The sequence below is a fragment of the Lutra lutra genome, chromosome X, assembly GCF_902655055.1.
Source record: "Lutra lutra chromosome X, mLutLut1.2, whole genome shotgun sequence".
Classification (NCBI taxonomy): Eukaryota; Metazoa; Chordata; class Mammalia; order Carnivora; family Mustelidae; genus Lutra; species Lutra lutra.
Window position 1 is genome coordinate 18,411,896 of NC_062296.1, and position 15,905 is coordinate 18,427,800.

The window sequence follows — 15,905 nt, forward strand, 5'->3', positions numbered from 1 at the left end:
ATTTAAGAAAAATGATATTTCCGTGTGTTGGAGAGAGGTGGTACACCTGGTTTTTCATATGTTGCTAATGGCAGCTAAAATTACTCTGATTTGGAAAGGAAATTTGATGAAATTTACTCCTTCTTACCACCATATCTTTAAAGTGGGGGAAAAAGTTTGTATATTGAATATGTGACTATTTATATTTATAGTGTCAGCCCTAATAAGGAAAGAAAGGGAAGCAGTAGAAAATACCCAGTCATTTAGGGGGCTGCACATACTCCTTGGAATATTATACATCTGTGAAAATAATCATTATGACCACTATGTAACAACTTGGGACATCTTTATTAATGACAAATGGAAAACAGTAAGATGCGCCTTTGTATCTGGACTATAGTATTTCTTTCTTTTTTATTATTACTTTTTAAATTTATTTTTTTAAAGATTTTATTTATTTATTTGACAGAGAGAGATCACAAGTAGGCAGAGAGAGAGAGAGGAAGCAGGCTCCCTGCCAAGCAGAGAGCCCGATGCGGGACTCCATCCCAGGATCCTGAGATCATGACCTGAGCTGAAGGCAGAGGCTTAACCCACTGAGCCACCCAGGCGCCCTGGACTATAGTATTTTGACCATGTTTAAGGATATGCACGTGGACCTCTAGCAAGGGAGCTCAGGGAAATGAAAATGGTTGTTATGTTAGGATCATGGGCTTATGGGTGACTTATTTTTATTTTATCTACCTATATCCTATTTCGTAATAAATAAAATAGAAATGAAAACCCGAACAGGCTGTGGCAGAAATGAATTCTGTCATTGGGCACCATTGCTTGTTGGAAGCCGCTCCTTTTCTCCCTTGGCCCTCAGACACGTACTCCCCATTTAGATGAACAGTGAGCCATCAGGATTATTCAGCCTTCTGTGGAACAGAGTCAGTAGAAGAAAAAGCTGCTTTAGGGGAAAAGATTTATTCTGTCATGATTGGCAGGAGGAAGATGTACAAAGACTCTGGGCAGATTCAGCAGAGGTAGAGGACATGAAAGGGGGCCATCTGGTCAAATGTGCTGTGGCAAATTAAACGGCATATTATGAACATGAAATACCAGAAGAAAATCCAAATGCAGTAGACTTGGGAAAAGCCCAGCTGAAGCACTGTAAACCAAGTCAGCTGCAGACTGACAGTATGCCTCTCGTATGCTCTCAGATACACCCATGCCCAAGAAGAACATCGTTCAGGCCAGATTTTGCAGACCACATTCTATGTGGACTTCCCTTAGGGGGGAAACCAAATCAACAAACTACCCACCCACTCCCACACATACACAGATCCCTCCCTTAGACAGAGCTACTGTTTCAATGAATATGATAAAGGCAGAATTAAGAAGAAGGTGTTGGGTTTGATTTCTCTGGAGTTACGTTCATTGGTGAACTCCAGCGCCCAACACAGACAACCAGACATGCATCTGGCTATAAGCTATTTCTCTCCTCCCACTCCCTTCTTCCCTTCCTTTCCCCTTTCCTCTTCCTCCCCACCTGCCTTTTCTTACCTGCCTTTCCTACGCAGTTCTAGCCCCCACCCTTAAGCCCCCATCTCTGGAATGATTTATCATTTCACTACACTCTCCCCTTCTTCCCTCTCAGCCTTGCTTTCTATTCCTCCCCTTTCCTTGTTGTTCAGACTCTGGGGCTCTTTCAAGTGCATGTATTTGCATATTCGGCGACTTCTCCTTTCCCCCACGTTTCATGTTTTGACTGCTTCGTTTAGAATGTTGAAAACTTTGTCATGATCCTTGTCTGTATAGAGTTCTTCCTGGTATTTCCAGTCCCTTTATGATAGCTCCTCTGTAAGCCTGCTTTCGGCGACACTTGTGGTTATACTGTGGCTTTAGGGCCCTTTGGGTTTCTTGCCGAGGAGATTGCTCCCTCCCATGGCTTGATTGAAGAGGGACCCAAAAGCCCCTGTGTCTGAAGGGCCGTCCGTGGGAAAGGGACTTTGATATTTCCCACCTGGCTGGAAAGAACCTAACACATCCCAGTGGGAGGTGGATTTAGATTCTGTACAAGGAAGTGCCTTCTAATACAGCAGGTCAGAGACAGAATGGGCGATTTCCAGGATCGGCATCTTGGGGTGTGCAGCAGGGTGTTGTATAAAGCACCTTGCTGAGGAAAGGCATCGGAGCTGAACTGCAGTCTGTGCTTCGCTCATCAAGCCCTGTGCTCTGGAAAGGAGCCATATCATCCTGGAGGAAGGGGTGCCTGGAGAGGGCATCTTTTGGTCTTCTACATAAAGGCACCACATGTCCTAGGGGCAGCGCCAGCCATCCCTGGTGGGGAGTTGGTGTAGTGGCTTCTGTCCAAATGGTTGTTATGGAACAAGGGGGAGAAGGGCTCAGCTTGTGCACTAGAGGAAGTGCTTGCCTTCTCTCCATCATCTTCACATTTCTCAGCTGGGCTTTGATTCCGCTGCACCACCCAACAATTTTTCTTAACTCTTCTGGGGCCGCCTTGCATCTTCTCATCCTACCTAGGCAACAAATGTCCACATTAAGACCCCGCCAACTTCCCGGACCTGGATGGGTGCCATCCTGTACAGGGCTGGGTCCAATGAATTCTCATTTCTGAGAATGTGTCTTCTCTTTTCTTTTCAGAGGAGATCAGCCTCCCACTCCCTGCCTACCACCTAGTGCTTTGGGAGGACCGCAGGAAATAATGCCAGCTGGATGCACTTGGGAAACCGTGAAGAGGTTTGTTGTGTTAGGTAGTCAATGCGCTTGGAACTCCAGTCAGATTAGTGTCTTGAGTGGCTCCTAGAGCTTCTTGTTTTGCACTCAAGAATTCCCCGACCGTAGGAGTTCATCAGCCTCCTGGCAGAGCTGACACCCACACCAATACCTTTGGCTCTCAGCATGGAACATCATGGAACATTTGTAGTTTGGTCCCACCTTTCTTGTGTACATCTTATTTACCCCCAAATAGACTGCAAACTTCTGGAACCAGGTGCCATGCCAGGTACGCTCCTGTAATTCTGAGCAGGACAGCTTATATCATACTTTCTGAATTCTACTGAATTGAGTCTTCCTTCTTCCTTCCCTCTCCTTCCTCCTTGAACAGATATTTTTGGAGCACACCCTGTGTCAGTCTTCGTTCGAATGAACAGAAGAGTCCAAAGTCCCTGTCTTCACCTTACTTACTGGCTGGGTGTGGTCTCCACCAAATCACTTCTCCATCTGGGACTTGAGTGCGAAGTTTTCACATTTTGGGTTAGAAATACCCAGTAGGCAAATATGGCCTAGATCATTCTTTTTTTTTTTTTTTTCTGTGATGGATTTTGTTTGGCCCAAAGACAGGGGCTGTTTTATTTCTACCTTTTAATACACAGTATAACCTTCTTGTGTTTATATCCTTTAGTCTTCTGTCCTGAGAGCAACTCCTGGAGTTATCGCCTTGCCTTCTCAAGCTGCAGGAGATTGCCTGTTTAACCATGATAAATCCTCAGGAGAAAATTGGGTCTTTTTTCTCCTATAATTTTATTTGTTTAAACCTTGACTGCTTATAGTAAATATCCTCTCAAAGATAATTTCATTTCCAAATAATTTGGTATCTGATTTGACGCAGCTTGAGTGTTTATTTTGGGGATATCGTTTTTCTTTTATAATGAGTTTCCCACAATAGCTTTGTTTAATGTCGTTCCATCTTCTTGTCTGGCTACCAGCAGGATTGTGGCTACTTTCCTGGAGTAATATTAGTTTACTAATAGTAATTACCTCTCAGGAAACCTCTTTGTTGGCAGTAGCATTGGATTTGGTCTTTATTGGGAAAAAAATATAACTTTTCAAAAAATGTGATTAATTTTTAAAAACCTTAAGGAAATGTGATAAATTTAATCCCATGTGATGTGTACAGTGTTTTCAGCCCAGTGATCATTCACATGTTATGTAAGTATCACCTTTAAGATCGTACCGTATGATCAATAGCAACATATTACCTAAGGAAGACAACTAAATACATTCTTCTAGGAAGGGGTACTGATTCAGGTTTAATTATTAGATGGGGTTGGTCTCAGGAGGTGAAAGTTCTATTTTTGATCCATAATTTCCACACATGTCAAGTCTGAATTTACCCGAGAACTCTAATAAAGGCCTGTCTTTGATGGTTGTTTCCAGAATGCTGTGAGCATTATAATTAGCGATAAGGAGAGCACTGACCAAATCAGGGTACCATATACCTTGGAATGGAAAAGAAATGCTTTTTTTCAGAATATGCTTCTCTCCATAGGCAAAGAACAGTCGAAGTCACGCTATGCTGTTTTAAAAGATTTCTATTTGGCAGCGGATATGGGTCTCAAGATTTGGGCCATGTTGCTCTGCAGCGCCTGGGAGAAGAGTTGAAGCCAGTCCAACAACTTCACAAATTTCTGGATAGTAATTGGCTTATCATTTTTATTATTTTAAAAACTCAGTCGTTATACCTCAGTACATTATTTCTTCTCCAATCCCTGAACCCTGTTGGATTTTGTGGGCTGATATAGCCATTTGTTCATGTGTCACTTCATGGCATCAGTGAGTAAGCAGATCTTTATGGAATGCCTACTATTTTCCAGGTACTGTATTAGGCACCGCAGATATGCTGGTGAACAAAACAGACATGGCTTCTCGTGACACCGTCTGGGATCCTTAAGCAATTAGGGAAATGAAATACTAAGTCATTTAATTTCTCTGAGTCTCAGTGTCATCATCTTAAAGTAGGCATAATGCCTACTTTGAAAGGTTTGTTGTGGGAATGGAAGGCGACCCAACTGTGAAGCACCAGTGTGATGCCTGGCATATCGGACATTGTAGAACCTCGATCAGTGGAAGTTCTTATAATCATGGTGAGTCCTGGGGGGCCCCTAGTACAAAGTTACGTAATGAGTAATATGATGTTCTTGACTGCAGTCACTATGCTGTACCTTATATCCCCATGATTTATTTATTTAATGAATGAAAGTTTGTATGTCTTGACCCCTTCTTCCCCCATTCCTCAACCCCCTTCCCTTCTGCCAACCACCAATCTGTTCTCTGCATCTGTGAGTTTTGTTTAGTTCTTCATTTGTTTGGTTTTTCAGATTCCACATATAAGTGAAATCATATTGTTTTTAGTCTTTCTCTGTCTGACTTACTTCACTTAGCATCATACTTTTAGGGTCCATTCATGTTGTTGCAAATGGCAAGATTTCATTTTTTTGTGTGTGCCTGAGTATTATTCCATTTTGTGTGTGTGTGCGTGTGTGTGTGTGTGTGTATTTGTCTAGGTGTATGTATATACCACATCTTCTTTATTTATTCATCTATTGATGGAAACTTTGGTTGTTTCCATCTTGGCTGTTATTGCTGCCATGAACTTAGGGATGCACATACTTGTCAAATAAGTGGTTTTGTTTCTTTTGGATAAAAACCCAGAAGTGGAACTACTGGATCACACAGTGGTTCTATTCCTAGTTTTATGTTTTTGTTTTTTTTTTAAGGAATGTGCATACTGTTTTCCATAGTGGCTATACCAATTAACAGTCCCACCAACAGTGCACAAGGGTTCCCTTGTCCTCCGCATCCTCACCAACACTTGCTGTTTCTTGTCTTTTTGATAATAGCCATTTTGACAGGTGTGAGATGATATCTTATTATGGTTTTGGTTTACATTTCCTTGATGATAAGTGATGTTGAGCATCTTTTCATGTGTCTGTTGGCCATCTGGATGTCTTCCTTGGAGCAATGTCTGGGTCTTCTGCTAATTTTTTAATTGGATTATTTGTTTTTTGGGGTGTTGAGTTGTATCAATTCTTTATATGTTTTGGATACTAACTCTTTATCAAATAGGTCGTTTGCAAATATCTTCTCCTATTCAGTAGGTTGTTTTTTTTAGATTTGTTGATTGTTTCCTTCACTGTGCAAAAGCTTTTTATTTTGATGTAGTCCCAATACTTTATTTTTACTTTTATTACCCTTCCCTTGGGAGACATAAGTAGAAAAATGTTGTTATGTCCAATGTTAGAGAAATTACTGCCTGTGGTCTCTTCTAGGATTTTTTATGGTTTCAGGTCTCACATTTAATCTGTTCTGAATTTATTTTTGTGTATGGTAAAGAGAAAGTGATTCAGTTTTATTCTTTTGCATGTGGCTGTCCAGTTTTTCCAACACTGTTTGTTGAAGAGACTGTCTTTTTCCCATTGAATATTCTTTCCTGCTTTATTGAAGATTAATTAACCATATAATTGTTGGTTTATTTCTGGGTTTCTATTCTGTTCCATCGATCTGTGCATCTGTATTTGGGCTAATACCATACTGTTTTGATTTACTTCAGCTTTGTGATATAACTTGAAGTCTGGAATTGTGATATCTCCAGCTTTCCTTTTCTTTTTCTTAATTGCTTTGGCTATTTTGTGGTTCCATATACATTTTAGGATTTTTTGTTCTAGTTCTATGAAAAATGCTGTTGGTGTTTTGACAAGAATTGCATTAAATCTGGAGATTGCTTTGGGTTGTAAAGACACTTCAACAATATTTGTTCTTCCAACCATGAGCATGGACTGTCTTTCCATTTCTTTCATCAATGTTTTATAGTTTTCAGAATATATGTCTTTCACCTCTTTGGTTAGGCTTATTCCTAGGTGTCTTATTATTTTTGGTGCAATTGTAAATGGGACTGTTTTCTTAATTTCTCTTTCTGCTGCTTCATTATTGGTATATAGAAATGCAACAGATTTCTGTAGAATGATTTTCCATCCTGTGACTTTGCTGAATTTGTTTATCAGTTCTGGTAGTTTTTTGGATGATCTTTAGGGTATTCTATGTATAGTATCATGTCACCTGCAAGTAGCAAGTGTTACTTCTTTGTCACAAATTTCAATGTCTTTTATTTCTTTTCTTTTCTTTCTTTCTTTTTTTTTTTTTTTTTTTTTTTTTGGTCTCATTGCCATGGCTGGGGTGTTTGTTCCTTTTTTTTCCTAGTTCCTTTAGATATAAAGGTAGGTTGTTTATTTGAGATTTTTCTTGTTTCTTGAGATAGGCTTATAATGCCATAAACTTCAGTCTTAGAATTTCTCATGCTGTATCCCATAGATTTTGGTATGTTGTATTTTCTTTTCCAATTGTCTTCTTCTTTTTTTTTTTTGAAAAGATTTACTTATTTATTTGAAAAAGAGAGTGCGAGCAGGGGGAGGAGCAGAGGAATAGAGAGAGAGAGAATCCTTAAGCCAACTCCTTGTACAGTACAGACCCTGATGTGGGGCTTAATCCCAGGACACTGAGATCATAACCTGAGGTGAAACCAAGAGTCGGACACTCAACCTACTGAGCCCATCCAGATGCCCCTGTCTTTCTTTTTTTTTTTTTTAAATTAATTAATATATTTATTTGAGAGAGAGAGAGAGAGTGCATGAAAGAGGGTAGGGGCAGAGGGAGAGGGAGAATTTCAGACTCCCCGCTGAATGCAGAGCTTGATGTGGGGATTGATCTCACAACCCTGAGATCATGACCTGAGCCGAAATCAGGAGTTAGATGCTTAACCGACTAAGGCACCCAGGTGTCCCTCGTTTTCATTTGTCTTAAGGTATTTTTTGATTTATGCTCTGATTTTTATGTTGATCCATTGGGTATTTAATAGCATGTTGTTTAATCTCCACATATTTGTGATTTTTGTCCCCCAGTTTTCTTTTAGTGATTGGTTTCCAGTTTCATACCATTGTTGTCTGAAAAGCTGTTTGATATGATTTCAATATTCTTAAATGTCTTGACACTTGTTTTATGCCCTAACATATGATCTTTTAGGAGAACATTCCATGTGCACTTGAGAAGAATGGGTATTCTGCTGCATTTGGAAGGGATGTTCTGCATATATCTATGAAGTCCATCTGGTCCAATGTGTCCTATGTGTCCTTTAAGGCTGATGTTTTTTATTGACTTTCTGTCTGGATGGTCTATCCATTGACGCACATAGGGTGTTAAAGTTCCCTACTACTATTATATTGCTGTTGATTTCTCCCTTCAAGTCTGTTAATATTTGCTTTATATAATTTAGGTGCTCCTATATTGGGTGCATAAATATTTACAACTCATATATATTCTTTCTGGATTGACCCCTATACCGTTATGCCATGCCCATCTTTGTCTTGTAGTAGTCTTTGTTTTAAATTCCATTTTGTCTGATATAAGTATTGCCATCCCAGCTTTCTTTTAGTTTCCATTTGCAAGACATCTATTTCTATCCCTTAACTTTCAGTCTCTGTGTCCTTCTATCTGAAGTGATTGTCTTGTAGGCAACATATAGATGAATCTTGTTTTTTTTTTTTTTAAAGATTTTATTTATTTGTCAGAGAGAGAGGGAGAGAGAGCGAGCACAGGCAGACAGAATGGCAGGCAGAGGCAGAGGGAGAAGCAGGCTCCCTGCTGAGCAAGGAGCCCGATGCGGGACTCGATCCCAGGACGCTGGGATCATGACCTGAGCCGAAGGCAGCTGCTTAACCAACTGAGCCACCCAGGCGTCCCTGAATCTTGTTTTTTAATCCATTCAGCCACTTCATGTCTTTTGATTGGAGGATTTAGTTCATTTACATTTAAAGTAATTGTAGATAGGTACGTGATCATTGCCATTTTGTTAATTGTTTTCTTGCTGTTTTGTGGCTCCTCTCTGTTTCTTGTTTCTCTTGCTCTTTTCTGTTGTGGTTTGATACCTTTCTTATTAATCTTCATGCTATATTTTATAAATGATTAGCCCACTACCTTTGCTATCTGTTTACCTTTACCAATGAACTATTTTACTTTCATGTTTCTTTATTACTAATTAGTGCCCTTTCTCTTGAGCTTAAAGGAGTCCCTGTAACATTTCTCACAAAGGTCATTTAGTTCTGGTGAACTCCTTTAGTTTTTGCTTCTTTGAAAAACTCTTTTTTCTCCTTCAAATCTGAATGATAATGTTGCCAGGTAGAGTATTTTTGGTTGGAACTTTTGCTTTCAGCACTTTGAATAGATCATGCCACTTTCTTCTGGCTTGCATGGTTTCTGCTGAAAAAAAATCTGCTCATAATCTTTGGGGGTTCCCTTGTGCTTAGGTTTTTCTCTTGCTGCTTTTAAGATTCTCTTTTTATCTTTAACTTGTGACATGTTAATTATAATTTGTCTTGCTGAGGATCTTTTGGGTTCATCTTATTTGGAACTTTCTTGCTTTTTTGGATCTGGATGACTCTTTCCTTACCCAGGTCAGGGAAGTTTCAGCCATTATGTGTTCATATAAGCTTTCTATCCTTTCTCTATCAGTTTTCTCCTGGCTTCCCTATTAAGCAACTGTCTTTCTACTTGATGTTATCCTATGGATCTCTTAAGCTAGCTTCATGTATTAGAATTCTTTTTTCCTTCTGATGCTCTGTGTAGGTTAGTTCCACTCCCTTGTCCTCCAGGCCAGTAATCTATTCTTCTGCTTCATATGTTCTGTTATCGAACCACTCTAGTGCATTTTTCAGTTCAGTTGTTGTGTTTTTCAGCTCTGTGATTTATGTTTTCTTATATTTTCTATCTCTTTGTTGATATTCTTTCTGTGTACATCCATTCTTCCCTGTGAGCATCTTTATGACCATTGTTTTGAACTCTTTTACTTTTCTTCATTTTATTAACTTTTTCCCCTGGGGTTTTACCTTGTTCTTTTATTTGGAACATATTCCTCTGTTTCCTCATTTTGCTTCACTCTCTGTTTCTATGTATTAAGTGAAACAGCTTAATCTTGTCTTGAAGGAGTGGTTGTAGGAAGACTAAGTGTGTGTTTCAGTCTGCTGTCTGTACAGGGCCCTCTGGGCATGGTAACCTCCCAGGAATTCTCTCCAGTTGTTTCAGTCTTGTGGGGCACAGAACTACAAGCACCCCTGGCCACTAGAACCAGAGATTCAAGGGGTATCCTTTGTGTGGACCATGTACATCCACTGGCTTTGTTGGGACCACAGGGAAGCATTGGGCCAGGGCAAACCTGCTTGCTGAATTTAGGAGGTAGGTCCCTGAGTGAGTGCCAGGGCAGAGCATATGACTCTTATCAAGGTATAGTACAAGATGGCCCTCTCCAGTGCTGGTGAGGGCAAGGTAGAAGAGTGGGAAAATGGTGCCTCCATCCCAGGAAAGAGTTCCGACAGACCCTTGCCCCTCTAGCAGAAGCTTTATGATTAGCCAATGAATGGCCTTCACATATGGTCTATGTACTTTTCAACCTGCTGCTTTTGTGGAGAGTGAATCTATGTATGATTCCTTTCAGAGTGGAATCTTAGTTTCCTATGGGTCTTTGAGTCTCTTGGATGTAAGCCTTAGTTTTCAAAGCCAGGTTTGGGGGTCTTTTCCTCCAGTGTAGGTCCCAAAGTTTGGGTTTCCTGGTGAGTGGCTTGAATCCTTCATGTATCAGGGATATGCTCTAGATTTGTGAGATTCTTGCTGCTTATGGGTCACTCAGTTGGAGGTAGGGTTTTGGTGAGACTGTGTATCTGCCTTGCCTAGCTATCTCAATGTGGCCCTTTTCTCCTTTGTTGTGGAAGGGCTGTTCAGTTAGTTTTCTGGTCTTTTTCAGAGCGAATTGTTCTATAATTAGGTGTAGATTTGGCATGTTCCGTGGGAGAAGGTGAGTTCAGAGTCTTCTAATGTGCCATCTTGAACTGCCCCTTTTCCCACATGGGCATTTTAAAAAAATGTTTTATTTATTTATTTTGAGAGAGACAGAGCAAGTGGGAGGAGGGGCACACGGTGAGGAAGAGAGAATCCCAAGCAGACTATGTGCTGAGCAGGGACCCCAATGTAGGACTCAATGTCACAACTCTGAGAACATGACCTGAGCCGAAATCAAGTGTTGGATGCTCATCCAACAGCAACACCCAGGCACTTTCATATGGGCAGTGAAAGGCTCAGTTCAAGTACATTTGACTGAGAGGATAAAGTACAGTAGACATTCTGTTTCTTGAACAAACCATGGGAGATGTAAAGAGGGGTCTTTACTCTAGCATTTTGGAAATTATCAAAAGTCCAGAGGGAATGAGCATTTTCCTTCTTAGCTGCCAGGAAGGAGGGAGAGCATAGGTGAGGTTGATGGATTTGAAAATCTGTTCATCTCTGTTAGAACAAATCAAAACAATTCTAGCTGTTCATTTTAGTCAGTTGAGTCCGAAATAAATGGTAAAGGTTTATAAAAGGATGACAAAGCTATGTTATTTCTTTTCCATAATGAGCACTTCTAGGTGGATATTTTTAGAGAGTCTTTGTACTATAAAAGACAGTCTTTCTGCAGTTTTTAAAAGTGGAGGTTTCCCTGTGCCCATTAAAATTATTTTTATTATGGTCTTATCATCATAGATTGGAAGGGACCACAAATTCACCATGTCTTTGTTTTAGTCTATTCAGGCAGCTATGAAGGCAAAACACCGCAGACTGGAGGGCTTACAATCAACAGACATTTGTTCCACACGGTTCTGGAGGCTGATAAGTCCAAGGTTAAGGTCCTGGCAGATTCAGAGTCTGATGAAAACCTACTTCCTTAGATGGCCATCTGCTTGCCATCTCCTCACATGGCAGGAGAGGGGAGAGAGCTCTCTGGGGCCCCTTTTATAAGGGCACTAACCCCATTCATGACTTTCATGACTTAATCACAACAAAGACCCCATCTCCAAATACTATCACATTGGGGATTAGGTTTCGACATATGAATTTTGGTGGGGGGGACCCAAACTTGTAGAGTCATGGGTCTCAAAACACATCACACACATAATGGCTTATGCTCTTTATTTTTTTTAAAGAGTTTATTTATTTATTTGAGACAGAGTAGGAGAAGGGGTAGAGGGAGAGGGACAGGCAGACTCTGGGCTGAACACGAAGCCCTATGAGGGGCTTGATCCCATAACCCTGAGATCATGACCTGAGCCGAAACCAAGAGTTGGACACTCAACTGACTGAGCCACCTCAGTGTCCCTGTTTATGCTTTTTAAAATGCTTTTACACCTATGCGCTTTACTCTGCCTAGCAGGGCTCAGATTATTACATCAGTTTCATAGGTGAAGATGCTAAAATGCAGGCACTTTGTTGAGAATCCCCTTGTCAGAGACAGAGAGTAGGCTAGAAGCACTGTTTTCTTTTTGCACAGCCCTGAGCCGCTGCCGCTACTTTTTTGCTCTTTCACTCTCACTGACGTGAATAGGTTAGCACCCAAATGCTTTCAGACAGATGAGAAGTAATTAAGTCTGAGCCTCCTCAAACAAGATATCCATCTATAAAAAGATGGATGTTGTAAGACCGTGAAGATGGCAATCTTTAAAAAAAAGAAAAAAAGAATCTCAGTGAAGAGTAGTGTTGTGACTAGCGACGGAAAGAAAGCTGTGAGAATGGCACAGATTCCAGAATGCTGTTAATCCAGGCTGCCGGTCCCCTTTCCAAGCTGGGAGGACGGTAATGTGGTTTGTGGGCTTTGTTTGTGCTTTGGATGCACTTAAGCCCCTAAGTGGTTCTTGAGCTCCAGGGTCATGCCTTCCAGAGTCCCAGCTCAAGGTTCATAGTGCTTTCACCCACAGGAGACAATTCACTTACAGTCATGTTATAACATTTTAGAAGACGTGGTGTTTCATAGAAGACTTGGTGTTTCTGGGTAGTGGAAGGTCCACTCTTACTCAAAGTCTGATTGTTTTTATGGGGGAATAATCTACCTCCTTTTGCTTCCTGCTGCCTGCATGCCTACCTTTCACCTTTGTAAGCTCCAGATACAATGTCTGTGTAAGACTGGAGGGGACAGGTGGATGGAAACAACCTGAATTTCTATTTTACAGCTCTTGCAAGTGAAGTAGTTAAAGGAGGAGGGGGCTGGCATTCCTGCCTATGGTGTGTTGGGAGATTGTGGATTTCAATTATCTGTGCTCATGCTGTCCCCCAGGACTACAGAGGATCAGAGGCTGGCTCTAAATGAAAGACTAAATAAATCTTGAGCTGAAGTTACGTAGTGTCTGCAGGATGGCAGGGAAGACCCTGGACAGGCGGTGGAGCCTGGGCCTATCAGCTGTGTGTGGGCCTCCCATTCGGAGCCCCTCTCCCACTTTAATCAGAACCCTGACACTTAAGGGACTAAACTGGCAGCGTCCTCCATTTATCCACTTTTATAGAATGGCCCTAGGTAACTACAGGGTCATAATCTGAATCTTATACTGGGATGGGTCCCCAGGCTCATTAATTGATGACAAAAAAAGGAGCGGACTCTGACACGTACAGATTCATTAGAGATAGCTGGATGGATTTCTGTCTAGGAGGTCACCCTTGGAAACTTGATGAATTTCTATGGCTGGATCACAGTGCAAATAGGCAAGAATGAAGCTTCCTATTTAATCTGCTTCTGCCTTGAGAATGCTTGGATATAGTACTACTTATCCTAAGTCCCGACTGAAAAGGAAAGTAGTGTATTGATGTTGTCTTTCTGAAGTGTATTAAAAATAGGGCAACCAAAAGCTGGGAAGAGGGACAGACAAAAATTTATCAAGGTAGATGCTAACAAATGGAATTTACTGTTATATTAAAAACAGAAAATGGCCCATGTTTATACACCACACGTTATCATACATAGTGCTAATAATGCTCATGGGGTTACTCCTACTTACCACTCCAGTTCGGGTGGGGTGCCAGTCTAGGGAATTAGGACAGTGTCTAAGTGTGTATCTTTTCAACAATGCAAAGGCCATAGATCAGTGTTTCTCAACCTTTTTGGTGATCATTCCAGTGAGGAGGAAGTTAAATTCCATTTAACTGATCCCTAACAGTAAAAACGAAATACTAAGGAATGAGATTTGCTAAGGGGAATGGATGGGGCTGGGGGTGGGTAGGAGCAGACTGTGAATGCAGCAAACTACTGTAACATCTAAGATCGTCTTTCATCCTCTCTAGGAACCAGTTTTCTTCCCCTTGTGGGTGATATTGTCCTTGCTGAAAATGCATGATATAGATCTGGGAAACCAGACAATTTATGAAGTGATGTTTAATTGTCTCTAATTATGGATATTTTGTCCTGCCCACATTAGTAACCTCCAACAGGAGGGCGATGGTGTCAGTGACATTCTGACTATGTGTTAGATCCTTCCTGGGCACGGCTTAGTGTCTTGAACCAAACTCACATATGTGCCTTTCTAAGGCCAGAAATCTTGATCTTTCTAACATTTACTTATTTTATTTTAATTTTTTAAAAGATTTTATTTATTTATTTGAGAGAGAGAGAGAGCACAAGCAGGGGGAGCAGCAGGCAGAGGGAGAAGGAGAAGCAGGCTCCCTCTGAGCAGAGATTTTTTTTTCCCCCACCTGGGGCTCAATTACAGGACCCTGAGATCATGACCTGAACCAAAGACAGACGCTTAATCTGCCTGAGCCATGCAGGCGCGCCTCTAATGTTTCCTTTTTTTAAAGGCCACATTGCAAGGTGTGTCTCTGTAGAAAGGAGGGGTATTTATTTCTCAAGTTGATTTTGAAGTCTCTGGATTTAGAACAAAATTTTGTCTCTCTCTTCCCTGCCCCTGTGATTTGAAATGTGTTTCTTAGTGTCATTTGGAAACAACCTTAGCTGCTTGATATGTGCAGTGATCCTAGGAACATCAGTGAATTGTACACATTGGATATGGTTTACTAATATTATATTCTTTCTTTGCAGCATAGGAGTACCTTTACACAAGCTATGAAATACAGAATTTCCCTCATGTCTGGGAGAGTCTTTTATTGTCTTAGCTGCATTTTTGTATTGCTTGTTAATGGAGTCTAGGTTTCTATTGCCAATTTGCCAAACTCTTTTGTTAACTGATGAATATGAAATCTCGGTATGTCTAATGCTGCCTGGAAGTAGATTCCCTGATAAACACGACATAATAGAAAGGCCTGCGAGATGCTGAGGGAAGGCCTCGTGTTTCCGCTGCAAATCGGCTCATGGAGAAACATGCCTCTCAAGTTTAGGGAATAGATCATCATTGAGTGATACAGTGACACTAAGAGAAGTTTATTGTATCACAGATAGCCAATAACCAGTGTCTTTTGGCTACTCGATCACTTCGGGTTTTAAAACCACCAGGGATATTCTCTTCCCCATCCTCATTATCCTTACCTCTACATGATCAACGGGTAATTACTGACACCAATAATTGATAAGAAAGTATTCTTTTCTTCTGCCTCTTTTCACCCCATCCCTCCCCGACAGCTATGCAGAAATGCTCTAGGGGTCAGTGATGTGATTTCTCTCTCTCTCTCTCTCTTTCTTTCTTTCTTTTTTAAATGACATTATATTTTTAAAAGATTATTTATTTATTTATTTGTCAGAATGAGAGAGAGAGAGAGTACAGGCAGGCAGAGTGGCAGGTAGAGGCAGAGGGAGAAGCAGGCTCCCCTGCGGAGCAAGGAGCCTGATGTGGGACTCGATCCCAGGACCCTGAGATCATGACCTGAGCCGAAGGCAGCCGCTTAATGGACTGAGCCACCCAGGCATCCCCAAACGATATTGTATTTTTAACACAGATTTTATAGATCTTCTATTAATCTCTACGTAGATTAACGGCTCTTAATTTTACCAAATATTGACTTCCTAGTGTGGAGTTTGAAGAGGACAATAGATGGCAGAGAGCGTTAGGCAAGCAACAGAATAGCGATCCTTTGCACAGGATTTAAGAAAGCGGGAAAAAAAAAAAAAAAAAAAAAAAAAAAAAAAACCAAACCGCCCTGATTTAAAACATGCAGTGCCTGAGAAGCACCTATGCACAGAAAACCAGGCTCCTTCTTCTTAGTTTTGGGAGAGAATACATCAGGCTGTAGTCCACGCTAGTGGGTACCACGTGCAAGTGTATGCCGATGTAGATACATAGCTGTTTCTTATCTGGACTTCAGCCTTTATATTTCAAGTAAATTACATCCATACTTTTCTATGTGTA

At 40.9% G+C, this 15,905-nt stretch overlaps 1 protein-coding gene across 6 annotated transcripts in view; it reads left to right on the forward strand.

Annotated features, from left to right (window-relative positions):
* Positions 1–15,905, forward strand: part of HS6ST2 (heparan sulfate 6-O-sulfotransferase 2) — a 307,830-nt gene that overhangs the window by 88,394 nt on the left and 203,531 nt on the right. For 3 of the 6 annotated variants that reach the window (XM_047716347.1, XM_047716348.1, XM_047716350.1), the window contains exon 3: positions 2,629–2,724. The exons of the other annotated variants lie outside the window; for them this stretch is intronic. In XM_047716347.1, the coding sequence (XP_047572303.1) occupies positions 2,629–2,724 (96 nt within the window). The remainder of the gene's footprint in view (positions 1–2,628; positions 2,725–15,905) is intronic. 6 annotated transcript variants of the gene reach the window in all.